The 16,916-nt window shown below is 33.6% G+C and overlaps 2 protein-coding genes across 3 annotated transcripts; one reads left to right on the top strand and one right to left on the bottom strand.

Moving 5' to 3' along the window:
* On the top strand, positions 1–3,885 carry LOC145559206 (uncharacterized). 2 transcript variants are annotated; one of them, XM_081620642.1, is made up of 2 exons: positions 1–305; positions 2,101–3,885. In XM_081620642.1, the coding sequence occupies exon 2, from the start codon at positions 2,139–2,141 to the stop codon at positions 3,690–3,692; it is 1,554 nt and encodes a 517-aa protein (XP_081476768.1). In that variant the 5' UTR covers positions 1–305; positions 2,101–2,138; the 3' UTR covers positions 3,693–3,885. The 2 variants fall into 2 exon arrangements, with proteins under 2 accessions (XP_081476768.1, XP_081476769.1); XM_081620643.1 differs by having other exon boundaries at positions 2,118–3,885.
* Positions 3,886–8,027: 4,142 nt separating this feature from the next.
* On the bottom strand, positions 8,028–10,467 carry LOC145560513 (uncharacterized). The gene is made up of 2 exons (XM_081621770.1): positions 9,611–10,467; positions 8,028–8,959 (listed from the first exon to the last, which is right to left on the bottom strand). Exons 1-2 carry the CDS (start codon positions 10,321–10,323, stop codon positions 8,203–8,205), a joined length of 1,470 nt encoding a protein of 489 aa, XP_081477896.1. The 5' UTR covers positions 10,324–10,467; the 3' UTR covers positions 8,028–8,202.
* Between the last annotated feature and the right edge of the window lie 6,449 nt (positions 10,468–16,916).

A 16,916-nucleotide genomic window follows, 5' to 3' on the forward strand; every position in this document is an offset into this window, starting at 1 on the left:
AAAATAAAAAAGTGTGGAGCCTCCATTAACACTCTTCAACAACAACTCACCTGTGAATGAATGAGTATGAGTGTGTCATCTCTCATCAATAATTAATCTTTCTAACCATTAACTAGAAGAATCCACGTTTTCCCAAATTCAATCTCAAGACTTGTGTCGCCAATTTCAGATCCTTCCTTAATTATTTCTAAATTTCTTTGGGTTTTTCAAAACCCCATCACATTAACTCTACTCTTCACTTCACTCTTTTCTTTCTTCTGCTTCTAATTGCATTGCCCAAGCTCTGTTCTTTGCTTCTTTATTCGGTATAATCTCTCTCTTTCTCAATTTTATTCGTTGATTCAATTCTTAATGTACTTAATTTGCCCTTGTTCTTATTTATTTTGATGTTTTTGAATTGGGATTTGGTTTGTTCTTGGTGATTCTTTTCTGGGTTTTAATTGATTGCATGAATTGAGCTGAATTTATGTTTTTTGGCTGATGTTTTGTGTTTTGGTGTTATTTTAGAATAGGGTTTTTCATTTTTGTATGGGTTTGTTAGTGTTCAGTGTAATTTTATTGTTAATTTTGTGGGTTACTTTAATTGTGAATCTAATGATGGGATTTATCTTTTTTATAAGAAAAGAGATGATGTTATCAGTGTCATTCTGAATTATTTTCTGATATGGGTTTAATCTACTTCGTACATACTGATAAATGAATTAATTATGATGTATTATGTATATGCTGATTAATGAGTTAATCATTGTGTACCTGTGGTTGTACTTCTCTTGAGAGCTATTGGACCTTGATACATTAGTGCATACAACCTGTCAAGAATGGAATGTCCTTATCAATCCGCTTTAATTGGCCTATTTGATTTATCGGTGCCAAGTGCTTGATCGTTTTCCTGGCGAACAGTCGCTATTCATCATCATTTCAACTTTGAATTATTATGGATTAATGGACTTGACCGGATGTTTGAGTAATTCCCTCTTTACTGTTATTTGTGGAGTTTGGATTAGTGAATGGGGTTACTAGTCAAAAACGAATGTCTTTGCAACAGCTCCACCCAGCCCTAGCTATTCCTCTTTGGAGGCTTAAGGAATGGTCTTATATGGACGTTGTTGCATGTTTTGTTTGTTTAAGAGACTGGCTTGGCAAAATGCTCTTCTGTTAGTACCCTTAGACCATAAGTGAAAACAGGTGACTTGGCAGAAGGGGGTATTCTGTTGGCGGTATCCTAGAAGGCATGGATGATTACTGTTCTGCTATCTTCACCCAGTATATGCTAGATGCTTTGTGTTTATGTCAGCTGTTGCTGTTCGTTGATGCTGTTAAAGTTGTTGAATGCTAGGATGGCACTAAATGTTTTCTTTTCCCAAGCAACTTTAAACTTCTGTGGTTAATAGCTAGTTTTAAAAAAATTCACAATCACATGTATATTTTTGTGACTGGCAGGACAGTAACTTCTCCAATCTTCTATTGCCCTGCATTCTTCGTTACTTTGTATAATTGTTACTTTGTATAATTAAGGTCATATATTTAGGCCAGACCACCAAAGCTTTTACTCTATGGGTACCCCGTTACTGAGATATGTGAAGTTGGGAGATAATTGTGCACTATGTAATTTCCATTAAGACCTATGTTTCCCAAAAGACTTGTGTTTGTCCCTGTTATAAAAGATATATTTATGCTAACAAGTTCGACATCATCTTAGGTGCATTCCTGGACAAGGTATTATCTGTATGTTTTGTACTCTAATAGAATGCGTAAAAAAAGGTTTCATCTGTACACGTTTAATTCCACTGTAATACTTGAAGAGGCATTCCGGACTGATTTAGCTGCAACCTGTAATATTGGCACTCCATCCAATCCATACTTGTCTTCTGGAAAATTTTAGGAACCAACCATCTTTGCTACTTCTCACATGTAATCGATCTAATCATCTGAATGCCAGAAGCCATGCAGCTAGCAGTTCTTACTTCAGTCTAGTTGATGTTTTTGCATGATTTTACAGCATGATGAACTTGAGAAACCTATTGTTTGAATGGTTACAGTAATTGGTCTTTGCTGCCATACTTAAACCTTTGTGAATAAATGTCTTGCCTATTTTTATAGGTGGTTTCTTACTGCAGCTGATTATCTAGGACGTCACAATGTTCAAGCAATCTCCTAGTAGGAATAACAGATCGAAAGGAATTAAAGTGAAGCACATCTTGCAAATCTGTGTCTTGCTGGCTGTTTGCATTTGGTTAATTTACCAAGTCAAGCATTCTCATGAGAAAAGGCAGGAATATGAAGTTAAGGATGATAAGGATGTGGTAAAGGTTCAAAGTGATGGTGTGATCCCAAGAATTGGGAGAAGAGATATTCCTAGAATCACGGAGGTAGATACAAATGGTGAAAAACATGAAGAAGATGAAGATGAAAAAGATGGAGAAGAGGAAGATAACAAACATGAAGAGGATGAGTCAGAAATAGAGGATGTCAAAATTGTAGAGAGAGAAGAGGAAAGAGGAGGTGGAGATGATGAAATAGATGAACACGAACCAGAAAAGACGGAGACTGAGTCTGAACATGAAGAGGAAGCTGAAGAAGAAGATAAAGAGAGGGAAGAAAAAGAGGATGTCACCGAAGAAAACCATACTGAAGATGAAGAAAATGATGATGCTCATGAAGTGCAACCTGAAAAGGAAGATAATGAGGAGAACTCTGAAAAGGAGGTTCATATTGAATCTGAAGAACATGGCGATGTTGGTAAAGAAGATCACAGTGAACAAGAGGTCACATCAGATGAGCAGGACCATGATGTAGGGAGAACAAATACTCGTGAAGCCCAAGAAATGCTTTATAGGGCTGATGATGCTTCCAGTGAAGTTGCTCACAATGTTCAATCTGTTAATTCAGAAACTGAGAATGTGACATCGGGTCACGGAAATGAAATGTGGGGAAAGATCAACTTTGGGCAGGAGCATGATAACAAAACCTCTGATAATGCTGAAGAGTTGATCAAACCCGAGGTGCAACCTAGAGATTTTGACACTGGGACTTCTAATGTAACAGTTACTGAACCAAAGAACTATAAAGTCAACTTGACGAAGCCTGATGCTAGCTCACTACGGAACTCAACATTGCCTGAAATCACTAGTAATTCAACTGTTGCTGGTGGTCAACATTCTGCCGCTTTGCTTTCTAATGAAACACAGACAACACTTGATTTTAATGTGTCCCAAAATGGTACCGTGGAATTGCCTGGTGATAAAGAACCAAAATTGCCAGGCAATGTATTGGAACAGGATGTTAAGATCAAACTAGCTACAGATGACAAGAGCCGACAGGAAACGTCAGCAGATGGCAATAAAGCTGAGGATGTAAATACTAATAATGGAGAATCCTTAAGCTTACACAATTCTACATTTTCTACATCCCATGACACTACAAATGATAAGGATACCAAGGAAGCTGCAAAAAATAGCTCTGTAGATAACGAAAATCAGGGTGATAAATCAGATAACAGTGGAGAAGCTGCGTCAGATGAAATTGCCGAGTCTCACTCTGACGAGGTTACAGGCCATATTCAGCATGACCCTATTGATGCTTCTGATACTACTGCCCTTGTGCAGGAAGAGAGAGAATCTAGGACGGATTTGAACACACTGCCTGAAATCAGAAATGAGATTCAGAACACAGAAGAAGTTGTGTCTGAATAATTTGTGCAGATTTTGCAATGTGAGTAATATTTTCCAGTCCCCATATTAAGCTGTAATTTTAGTTTAGTTATGTTCTTTTTTCGCCTACATAAACATGTTAGGTTGTGGTGTTAGTTCTATAATACTTCATATATCGTTTGATCATGTAGAAAACAGTAATCTCAAGTTTGCAGTAATTGTAGGTTAATTTAAACTAATTCAGCTACATCTCTGAATTTAAACCCCCATTCCCTGGTTGAAGAAACAAAATCTTGCTTAAATCTGCTGTTACAGATTTCAATTCCTGCAACCTGCTGGAAAGAACTAAGCACTAAGCTCTACTGGGATCTTACATTGTTTGGTTCGTAACCCATTTCAGGTTCATCAGCAATAAGTAATCCCTCATAATGATATAGATTTAAGATTATACGAATAGGTTATCTTATACTATCGATTGTCAATTTACATGACACATACACCTTCACTAGTACCGCAGCATATATGAACAGGTTGAGGTGATGGACTGAAAGGTGCTCTCTGAATTCTTATTATGCACTTGAGGATTTCTTTTACCTGCATGTAGTAGCATTTAGATATGAGTATAACTACATTCCAAGCCATATAAATATACTTATATAATGCATACTATAGACCTATAGTACCTTGTTTCGTGTTGAATGATGCAGTCTACAAAGTTATCTTTTAATCCATTTGGGTCTTAAACAATTGGGTCTTTCAATTTTCTAACCCCTGTTTTCTGAGTCTTGTCTAAAGATTATGTTTCTACTGATTCTACGCTTTTCGGTCTCGACATTATTTATTTGTTTTTCTCAGTTGATTGAGATTCAATGTCTTCAATTAGTCTTATAACCCGTTTGGTAGATGATAATAAGTGACTGATGGGATGAGCTTCTATATAATTTTTGTTTTTTTGAATAATTTTTATGTCTGGTTTCATGATTTTACGTGAGTTGTGTATGCAATTCTGCTCTCAAATTTGTGTTATTTTAAAATCCCATTTCCATTCATTATCAATTTATCATACACTTTGACACGAAATTTTCCTTACAACATTATTCGCAAACTAAATACTATTACCGCCATTAATTGTTGCCTACCAAACGAGTTGTTAAAGTGTTCGTGTCGATGGTCAAATCCTTAATATTATTTAAACCCTTCTTAACAGGCGTTGAGTCGTGCAATTAGGTTTGTGTACTCGACAAAGGTTTGACCTACCACTTTTTTTTCCCATTAAATGAAAACAGATAAGTAACTTATATCATCTTCAAAAACGTTGACTTGAAAATCAAAGCAACAAAACAAGTGATGAACTACATAATTAACATATCTAATAACGATTAAATTAACAGAATTAAATAGTTAAAAATTGACACATTATTGTATAGTTTGCTTTGAGATTCCATTTCATTGCTTTGTTAGTAAAAGAAGAAAGTGAAGAGTGAAGAGTGAAGACTAAAGTGTTAATGTTAGGCAACCAAACCCAACTTAACAGAATATTACGGAATAGTTTGATCTACTTACTTTCCTGGCTTGTTGTGGCTACTATTTAGTCAATACATATCATCTTAATAACATATGGTTTAAAAAAAATTACAAAAAAAACTTAAAATTAAACTGAAAATGATTGGTCAAAATCATAACTTTTTTTTGGATTCTTTTGCTTGACTTTCTTAGCCCATTGAAGCTTCAAACTTACATTCACCATTGGATATTTGGATCAACCAACTACAGAAAATAATTGGCAAATCAAAAGTGAAAATTATTCACAAATTATTATTGCATAGTTGGGAATTTGGGATGTACAACTTGAATTTTCAATATTGAAATGAGCACTTTTCTGATTTTCACGGAAATTTAATAATGTCAATTTTGTACTTGTAGAATGATAATACGTTGTAGTAATTTTTTTTACTACCTCCGTTACATATTAGTTGCAACTTTGGGGTATTATTTGTGAGACATAAAATATTCTAAAGTTGCAACTAATATGTAACGGAGGTAGTACATGTGTTCTATTAGCCAACTAGTTTAGTTCAAGTAATTGAAAGTACTTAAAATGCCTTTACATACTCCGCGAGTTGGTTAATGCTTGAGATTTGAAGGCTTGAAGAGCAAATCATTTCTTATGCTTCCATTGTACATCATGATAACATTATATATCATCTAGTGAAATGCACACGAAGCTTGCAACAAATGATAACATGATTCTTTGAATCTTATAAGATTATTAAGAACAATATATAAATAAAAGATTTAGCCTCTAGTAATCTACTAATCTATGTTATCTAACTATGAGAAACTCTTAGGAAGCCGAGTACCCATAAATTGTAGCCTTACTTTTAGCAAACATTTGTATTATAAGAGGCCATAGTTTGTTCTCTATATTAGCACCATACCTATGTGACTTTGTTTAAAATTGCTCAAAGCTTGTCTCTTTTTGGACCCTCAATTTCTGTACTAATAATACTAATTGTCATAATAAAACCCTTAATTTGGTCACAAAAGAGATGTAGAATGAATTAATTAACCAACATTAGCGAATAACGATGCTTCTCTTCTATTTCCATCTACCAGTTCTTGGTCCAAGAAAGTAGGATGAATCTAACTTCTCCCTATCTATAAAGTCAATAAAGAGCTAATCACGCATCTAACACACTCATTAAACAATAATTTTAGTGACTCATCTACTCTAACATGCTTGTAGATAAGCACGTATTGCGTGTACCCTAATGTATACTTGAGCGTACTTGCTCTAAGCGTTTTATTATGTTGAGAGGGTGTATTTTTACATTCTAGTGTTCGATGAAAGTCGTTATTAAGTACTTCATCAACTATGTTGCATAGCTAAAATCTTGTATGAGACATATCTTACATGCCAATATGTTATGCAACAATAAGTTGACTAGCTAATTGGTTTTTCACTCTTGTTACAAGACAGCAATATAGCACATAGGCTTATTAGACTAGGTATGAGCCCATGAGACATGAGGTAGGCACGACATGTTATTTATTGTATTGCCATTACAACAAGATACGTTATAGATTACAATTTAGACATACAAACATGACACAGTGACACATGGACTTATATACTTAGACTGACTAATTGAAAATTCATTATGATATAACACGTATTAAGTAGGATGGGTCACGGGTCGGGCCTAACAAGCCCCAAAGCACGCGATTACAATTAGGCATACAAACATGACACGGTGATACATGGACTTATATACTTAGATGGGGTAATTCAAAATTCATTATGACACGACACGTATTAAGTAGGATGGGTCACGGATCGGGCCAAAGCACACGATTAGGCCGTGCCGACATCCTTCTCTACAAGAATACAAGAAAGCAGTTAATGAAATGAATAAAATAAACCTCTCTCCAATTCTGATTCATGCATAGCTTGTGGCAACTTCAGGAGTCAGGGAAGGCTCAAAAAACAATAGGCCAAGTCATATGAACTGTGAAACTTGAGTATTAAGGGCACTAAAATTAAGAGTATACACGTACAATTATACTCTTTTAATAATACATCCATACTCTAAACTGATAACACCACCCTGTACACGTGGTCCTCTTTTGTTGCACTGTATTTTTATACCTGTATAAATCCAATAATTCAAAAAAATAAAATTAAAATAATTCACATGGTTGGACTATCTCTGAGTTAGCTTTGGATGCCATTCTTGGAATTCATTGCTCTGCCAAACTACCTGGACCTCAGCTGGGACTTTTTTTCAAAAAAAAAAAAAAAAAAAATTGTTTTTGCTGGTTTAAGAAAAACTATGTTCTATAATATAATATATTTCTGATATCTTTCCATTTTTTTCTTTGAAACAATCTTCCATGATTTTTTTTAACCATGTTGATAGGAATAACAGAAGATCTAGCTAATTTTGACCAAGATAGCATGAAAGTATAAGATTTCAATCAAGGTCAAATTGTTCTGGCCAACAAGTCATAGTTAAACAATGAGATATTTAGTTTGATTTGAGATCAATTTGAGACTTATTTGAATATATTCCCACATTAATTTATTACAGAGTATATAATGAATTGACAATAGTTAAATTTGTTTTAAAGTTTTGTCATATCAAATCTTATAAATTCGAATACACTTTAATTGTGAATCAAATGATTGTAATGACTAATTGTTTCATGTTTAATTGTTTATGTATCAATGATACTATAGGACAATTCCACAATTCTAATTGCTCAAGTAATTGTTTTGGATTTTCCCACAACTTGTAATTGATACTTTTCTACTTTTTTTGACACATAGAAATAATTCAAATAAAAACACAACAATATAGCCAAGAAAAGAAAGAATGGACCAAAAAAATTTCCTACTTTTAATTTTTTGCAATTTTGCACTCATCAAATAAGATGCTAAAAAAATTGGGTAACACTTCCACTGTACATCCAAAAGAAAAATAAAAAAAGCCGTTACCAAAAAAAAAATCAAACCATCTCATTTGCAATGAAAACGACAAAGCTAATTGAATCAAATGACAAAATCTCCACTCTGTTGTTGCCTTAGCTCTTTCCTTAGCTTCTGAGAGAAGGGCCTACATGCGTCCATGCTTAGATCCATTGCAGCGGCTAAGGCCACAAATGCGGCTGCATCCTCCCTGCATGTCACATGCTGGGCCCCAACTTCCACTACTGGCTTATTCCCTTTTCCTTCCCCTCTTACTGTTGATGACATCACAAACCCCTTGTACATTAGCCCGGGCCACCAGCCCGACCCGGGTATTTCTGACCCGGATGACGATGCTGAGCCCGACCCGGTCCATGATCCGAAGTCGATGCTGCTGTTTGGGCTGCTAGCGGGGGACGGTCCGGTGGTTACATCGATGTTGAACTTACCCCCGGGCCGGACCGGGATTGATGATTGGGCCATGGTGACCCCGGCGGGTCCCATTGCGTCGGGGAGGAGCTCAAAACGATGCCCGAGCCCTTCCGACCCGAGGCCTGTGCGTTCTCGCCAGGCCTCGAGTCGGCCCCAGGGCTTCCATGTTTGGTCCCCCGGGCGCAGGATGAGCCATGCGCCCGGGTTAGACTTGCTAACCTTGTCCGACCCGTGTGATGGGACGAACGGGGTTACCATCGAGGCTGCTGCAACTGGGGACCCTGAAAGATCATGTACTGTTATGGACCATCCTTTGCGCTCTTTTACATGGTTTTGGTGCTGATGATCCCTGTCAGCTTTGAGTGTGCTTAGCCAACTTCTTGACGTGCTTGGTTCTGATATTGCTGAGCTGTTTTAAGAATGGACCAAATTCATAATCAGCACCAAATTTCAACCGACTGAAAATTCTGATATAATGATAATAATATAAAAAATTTGAAAGACTCGATTCAAAAAATATTCATCATATCAAAATCAAGAATTTATGAGGTGGTCCAACGCAATATTAGCTGTAAGCCTGTAAGTGATTACGATGTGTGCAATTGGTAATTACACCATATAATCGTATATGCCGTGAAATTTTTTCCTAAAACACGCCTTAAGACTTGGACTTTGTTCTTGTACTACGTATTACACAATTCAACCAAACAACCTCAATTTTGGTTTTCAATTCCTTTCAAAATTTTATCAATTAAATACTTATTTTTCGCTACTTAATCATACTAATACTCTTAGATCATTAAACAATAAATAAATTAGTAAGCGACAATCTCAAAACATACGTAAATTGTTTTTAACAATGCTCTTACATAAAGATTATAGAACATCTTTGAATTTAATTACATTTTTATAGCAAAGTGACATTTAAGGGAAGATGTAATAAAATTGACCAAAATCACATAATTGACCAAAATCATAAATATTACCAAAATCATGATTAAAACACAATTAAAGCAGAAAAGTTGAATAAAAATAAAGAAGGAAAGAAATAACAACTGACCTTGATCTCATATTATGATCACCATGCCTAAAACTGAACTTGCAAGTAAAAACAGGCTGTCTAATATTCCCTTGGACTTGAAATACTTGTGGACTACAACCGGGTTCGCTATCGAATTCGAATACAAATCTCGGGTCGGGTTGAGCTTTAACACTCAAATAAAGTTGCGGGTTCAAACCCTTCTTCTTTTTCTCCCCTATTAAAACCCACCCGTTTTGCATCATTGTACTCGTTTTTCCTTCCATGACATGTTGACTTAACTCCAACGGTATCAAAGCGGACCCGAGTAATTTTCCGGATGATCCAAACCCGCACCCATTAGCCGATGAGTTGGTAGTATACACTTTCATCTTAAGAGTAAGTCTGCTGCTACTACTGCTGCTACTGCTACTACCACTTTTCCTCGAAGTCGAGGTCGTAGAAGTCGACCTCGACTTAACGAGGGTTTCCAAATCTGACTTAGTCAGATTGAAGCAGGCCGACACGGTCTGGAGTTGTCCCTCAGGATGAATAGCATCCTGAGGGATCAAAGGGACCGTGGCGGCCTGCTCGGGGAAACCCTTGAGCTTTATCTTACAATAACATGAGGAGGACTCGTCGGAGTCGGGTTGAATACCCGACGATGACTTGATCGCTAAGTTCCCGATGACTATTCGAAGGAACTGGCAAGGATCCATTTTCTTTTTCTTCCCAAATTTTCTGTCGAATTGCATTAGGTGTGAAGAGAGAAGAGGAAGATGAAAAAGGAGGTTTATATTTGTAGTGGGGATGGATAGAGAGGTAGGAAGAAAGAAAGGATTATTATTATGATGATGGAAGAAAACAGGCTGTAATTAAGTGGAGATTGGATTACAAAGAGGACGAATAATAATTAAGGAAATATAAAATGTTATTTTTTAAAAAAAAATATTAAAAAAAAAATAAAATAAAAGGAAAAAAAGCGTGGGTGAGGAGAGAGAAATATGAGCTGTGGATGGAGAGGGTGGGAGTGGTGGCCAGCGCGCACGTACGCTAAAAAATAAGGGATGCCAGCAAATTTACAATTTTTTGTATTTTGCCACCAATCAATTAAACACCTCTGTCATCTTCTAACTAATTATTATCTAGTTTTTGATTTTTGGACCCACTTTTAAACTTAACCTTGTAATTATAATAATGCGAACAAGTACTTCCAAATACAACATAAAATGAAGTGTGTACTTTTTCTCAAAATTGGAGGAAAATTGTTTTTTTTTTTTTTTAATACCAAAATAAAAATGAAAGGAACTTGTAGGTGAAAGCAAGAAAGAAAGAAGGAAGAAAAACTTTTAAAAAAGAAGGAAGAAAAACTTAAAACTATTGATGAGAGATGTGAATCTCATTCTGTTTGATGGGTTTTTATAGGAGTCATTAGTCTGGTAATAATAATTATGAAAAGTTAGAATTGGTAAGAAATAGGTTAATGAAGATTTTAGCAGATACGACATTGTAATTTTTGGAAATAAATTAAATGTTTCATATATCATGACGATCTCATTCACTTTTGACCATCATTCACAATTCAGCAAAATTAATTTCAATTCAGTAAAAATATTTTTAAGTTCAGTTAAAATAATTTAAATTTAGTAAAAATAATTTAAGTTTGTAAAAATAAGGTGAAGTGAATGCGACCTAAATCCTATTCATCATTTAATTCTATCTTATTATGTTGGAGTAAAAACAAATTATGTTTTGTTGTAGACTTGTAGAAAACCTAGCCTTTGAATTAATAGTCCCTTACTGAAATTGAAAACACTTTGATAAACAATTTGGTATCTTGTGCATTCATGTGATCATTATATTCATTATTACTGATGTTTTATATCAATTACATGCAATCGAAATATTTGAGTACGGGTCTGTTATATTCAGCTTATTTTCAGTTCTTTTTAGTTCAGTTCAGCTCCAATAAGTTCAGTTCTTATTTTAAAACTACTGATGAGAGATGTGAATCTCATTCTGTTTGATGGGTTTTTATAGGAGTCATCGGTATGGTAATAATAATTATGAAAAGTTAACATTGGTAAGAAATAGGTTAAAGAAGATTTTAGCAGATACGACATTATAATATTTGGAAATAAATCAAATGTTTCATATATCATGAGGATCTCATTCACATTTGACCATTTTACTTTTTTTCGAAAATTCTAGAAATTCATCTATTATTTTTATACTTCACACTAAATTAATTAAGCACATATTGGTAGTCATTATATCGTGGGCTCGTTAATATGGGCTTCATATTAGGTTTCTCATTATATGCACTATTAGCGCTTTATTGGGCAAAAATATTCTAGTAAGCCTTGGCTGTGTTCACTTCACCTTTTTTTTTTTACAAGACTTGTTCACTTCACCTTAAAAAACAATATTAAGTAAAAATGATTTCAATTTAGTAAAAATGAATTCAATTTAGTAAAAATAAGTTCAGTTCAGTAAAAATAAGTTCAATTCAGTAAAAATAAGTTCAATTAAACAAAAATCATGCAGTAACTCTAAAGAAGAATCATAATAGAGAATCAGTAAAATAATTTCAGTTCAGCAAAATTAATTTCAGTTCAGCTAAAATAATTTAAGTTCAGTAAAATTAAATTCAGTTCAGCAAAAATAAGGTGGAGTGAACGCGGCCTAAATCCTATTCATTCCTATCTTATTATGTTGGAATAAAAACAAATTATGTTTTGTTGTAGAAAACCTAGACTTTGAATAAATAGTCCCTTAATGAAATAGAAAACACTTTGATAAACAATTTGGTATCTTGTGCATTCATGTGACCATTAGATTCACTATTACTGATGTTTTATATCACTTGCATGCAATCGAAATATTTGAGTACGTACGTGATATGTTATATGGTTTGACAAACTTACATTATGTGTTAACGCATGCATAACACGTGTTGGTATATTAAGATGGATCGGAAGCAAGCCGAGCTTCTTTCTTGTTTACTTTCTCCACAATGCTTTCCTATTTGTGATTTGTTTCAATTGTTTGATCTTGATTCTGTTATTTTTATTTTTAATAAAAATCACCTCCTATGTACCTAAATCCTTGATAATAAATACTACATCCGTTAACAGTTATCTGCAACAAAGGGGGTAGCACAGACTCCTAGGCAAAACTTTTAAAGTATGATTAATGAAATATAAGGGCACTTCGTTTAGTATTAATCCTACTAAAACAAAAAAAACAAATTAAACAAAAACCCATAACCACCGACACCTGGAACCACTAAACCCAGAACCACCGACAACCACCTGAACAACCAAACCCACCGACAGTTTGAACCCAAAACCACCACCGACATCCGACCACAAACCCAGCAAAAACCACCGAAACCCGACCACAAACCCAATAAACCACCCACGAACCCAACCAAAACCAAGAAAACTACCAACGAACCCAACCAAACCCAGCAAATCCACCCAAAACCGACAAAACGCCACCCACAAACCACCAAAATCCACCCAAGAATCACCGAAACCCACCTACAAACCACCAAAATCCACCCAAGAATCACCGAAATCCACCCACGAACCACAAAAACCACCCACAAACAACAACTACCACCAGATCTACCGAACCCACCCACAAACCACCAACATCCACCCACAAACCATTATTATCCACCCACGGACTGAGATGAGAGATGACGATGGAGAAGAAGATGAGAGATAAAGAAGGAAGAAGTAAGAAGATGAGAGATAAGAGATGAAGGTCTTCGAAGAAGATGAGAGATGATGATGAACTAGAGATGATGATCGATGATGATGAAATGGAGATGAAGATGGAGGAGAGAGATGGTGGGGAGATGAAATTAGAATTAATCTTATTTTTTGGGGAAAAAAGCTTAGATGATTAAGTTAGATTAGGGTCATAATAATCTGTAATTATGTATGATAATATGGGTTAAAAATTTTAAAATGAGGGTATTTTGGTCATTTTACTAGAAAAAAGTTACTATATTAGGAAAGAAATATTTTTGTTGCAAATAATAGATAGCACCCTTTTTTTTGATAAATGTTGCAGATACTGTTAAAAGATGTAGTATACTATTTGAGGCAAGACTTAAAAGTGAGGAATCTTTAAGCTAGATCAATCTCATTCCATTTTTAGGGGATTGTCGTTAGTGGGGCTAAACACAGGTATGAAGTTGGTGTGACAACGAGGAATTTGTCGAATTGCAACTGGTCAGAGCATTGCCAACAAAATATAAATTGTGATCATGGACTATTAATTTAATTTTGTTTTTCTTATTTTAAATTTTTAATGTTTGATACAGCTTTGGACTAATAATCTACTATTAAAGATTTTAATATTCTATTAAACAGACAATAGCCCAGTAACTAAGGGTGTGGTTAAGCTATGTTATGTTCATGTTGTTAGGAACTTACTACATCACTTGTCTTTATTTGAATCAGAACAAAAAGTTTGGATAGATTAGATGTAAATCATGTAATGATATTTTTAATTTTTTATTTCTTTCCTTTATTATTATAACTTAAAAATGATCTAAAATTTTGTTGTAAGGTTTGTTCACATTTATTGAACTGAACTAAATTGAATTGAATTGAGCTGAAATGAATATTTTATGAGAGAGGGAAATTAGGAGCTGAACTGAACTGATTGTAGCTAAACTGAACTGATTGGAGCTGAACTGTACTGAATTGAAATTTAGTAAAAGTGAACAGACCCTTAATAAATACTTCGTATTGATAGTAAACTCCATATTGTAAATACTAGCATACACATGAAACATGATCAATGTTAAGTCAATCTAGCTAAGGGGTAAAATAACATCAAACTGAAGCACATTACCAAGCTTGAGTGAAGAGAAAATAGAGCTTCATAATAAAATTAAGGGTAATGCTAGATTGCTAGGGCTGCATACATGCATGCATTTAATATCCTTCTTTTTTAAGTATTAAGTTGGGAATTTATCGACAATGAACGAGTAAATCGGTTTAATAAATGGTTATTTATTGTTAATTCTTTCCACTTTTAGCTTCTTATATGTGGCCCTAAGGGCTGCATATATCTTTTTCCTAAAATTATTTATATAAGTTGCTACTTTATAATTAAGATTATATTAACTCTGCCCTATCCAAAGTTGGCTACAATTAGTTAAACTATTTAATAAACCTTAATGTCATCGTTATTAATGCCATAAAACCCATGTTAATTAGTGATCAAACAAAATAAAGGGTTACCATTGAGAAACTACAATTTTTTTTTACTAGCTTGCTAACAAATGTGATATGCAAAATTAGAGGGTTATTGAAAATTCTCTTTATTAAATTTCCTATGTGAAATTTATTCCTTCTAAATTACATTTCCAACCTTTTTTTCACATAATTAACATTGTGAATAATGAAATCATTGCTTTCTAATTTATCTATTTATTTATCAAGCTAGTGTTTTTATTTATTTATTTTTTATTTTGTGCCTTTCTAATATATTAAGTGTAACATGCATTATCTAGATTCTAGCTTTATGTTTTATAAGATTGTTATGTTTGATATAGTAGATTTACATATCAACAACATATTTTGTGAATCAAAGTAAGTATACTATCTACTTATTGTTAGACATTTTTATCCTATATATTCAAAATTCGATAGTGATTGTTGAAATACTAAATTTTATAAAGTACTCCGTATATGCTAAGTATATCTTATTCCCTATCATAGAAAATTGGTTATGGAAAAGTCTTATAATTTAATTGATGAAGATCACCATAAGATAACATATACAATGTATATCAATACATTTTCTTTTATTGATGAAGTACATCGTATATCAATACATTTTGACATATTCCACGAAAGATAAGGTATATAACTTACTAATATGAAATATTTTTTAAAAAAATTATTAAAATAAATCCTAAATAAAGTTTGACAAAATTTTCATTTTAGACTAAGCTTACAGTTGACAAGTTGACCCTTGACAAATGTCAGTCTAATTGGAATTACCTGTATTTTGGCTGCCAAAAATTCTATCAAAAAAAGATAGAATATTCTACAAAAACAAACAAGTTTTATTGGTTTAAGTTCAACCTATGTAGGGAGGATTTGAAATTATTTGTAAATCAAATTTCTAAATAGAATATGGTATTAACATATGATTAATTAATTAGTTATAATTGTGGTTGAAGTTTTTTTTTTTTTTTTTTTTAATGTAAGCTTTTGAGATAGTTAAATTAAGCAAGATTATGATTATACATTTATACCCACCAGAATCATGTCTAAATCATGACAGCTAAAACCCACTTAGCTTTATCTTCCACTAGTTTACAATGATAAGAATACTTCTCCGTCTCTTAGCTGACGTTTTCTGTTTATTATCATTCTCAGAATATTTCTAAATTTTGGTTAAACACTTAAACATTGACATTCATGCATCTTCTTCTAAAAAGACCTAAAAAACAAAGGGTTTGACTATATTAATTTTGCTAATTAGGTTTCAAGGACAATCATATAATATTTTAAAATTTAATTCAATTTGTTTGAAACTACCTAGTACAAATTTGAAGGTTTTCAATAAATATGTAGATGTGTGTTACTAGCTCGCTTTGAGAATCATTTTTTATTTTTAGCTACTCTCTCCGTCTTTAAATCATTAATCCGTAGCAAGTCTAATTTTTATTTTTAATATAAATTTGACTATCGGTTATCAATAATGTATAAAAACAAATGTTATCATAAAATACTTCGTATACTGTTTTTAAGGGGGTATAAATATAAAGTTTCATAATGTCAAATAATTTTTCTTTTACTAATATTTAATTAAATATGTGTAGGTTAAATTAGTATATTGGTAATTTGATATGTGTGTCAAGGTTAAGTTTAATGATATCGATTATTTAAAAACACATAGAGTATTTGATTAAAAGATTCAACAAAATAGAGAGTGGATTGGATCATTGGATATCCGGTTTGAAGGCTAGAGTAACGCTGAAAGGAACGCACTGGACTTGATGGACCGTGAAAGGCCCACATTTCCAAAATTTGATGGATCCAACTTACTTAGCAACAGGCCCAACTTCCAAATTTCTTTTTTTTAGGGGGTTTTCTATACAGAAAGGGTCTGTTCTATTTACCTTAGTTTCAGTTTATTTCAATTCCTAATATCATTCTTTCATAAAATATTCAGTTCAATTCTATTCAATTAAGCTCCAACATATATTACTTTCTACATATCCTAACCCTCTTAAATTCACACTTCTACTATGTGCCCCAACATATATTACTTTCTACATTGTAACCTATAATACAATTTTGCTTCCACA

The sequence above is a fragment of the Chenopodium album genome, chromosome 9 (assembly GCF_948465745.1).
Source record: "Chenopodium album chromosome 9, dcCheAlbu1.1, whole genome shotgun sequence".
In the NCBI taxonomy this organism is placed as follows: Eukaryota; Viridiplantae; Streptophyta; class Magnoliopsida; order Caryophyllales; family Amaranthaceae; genus Chenopodium; species Chenopodium album.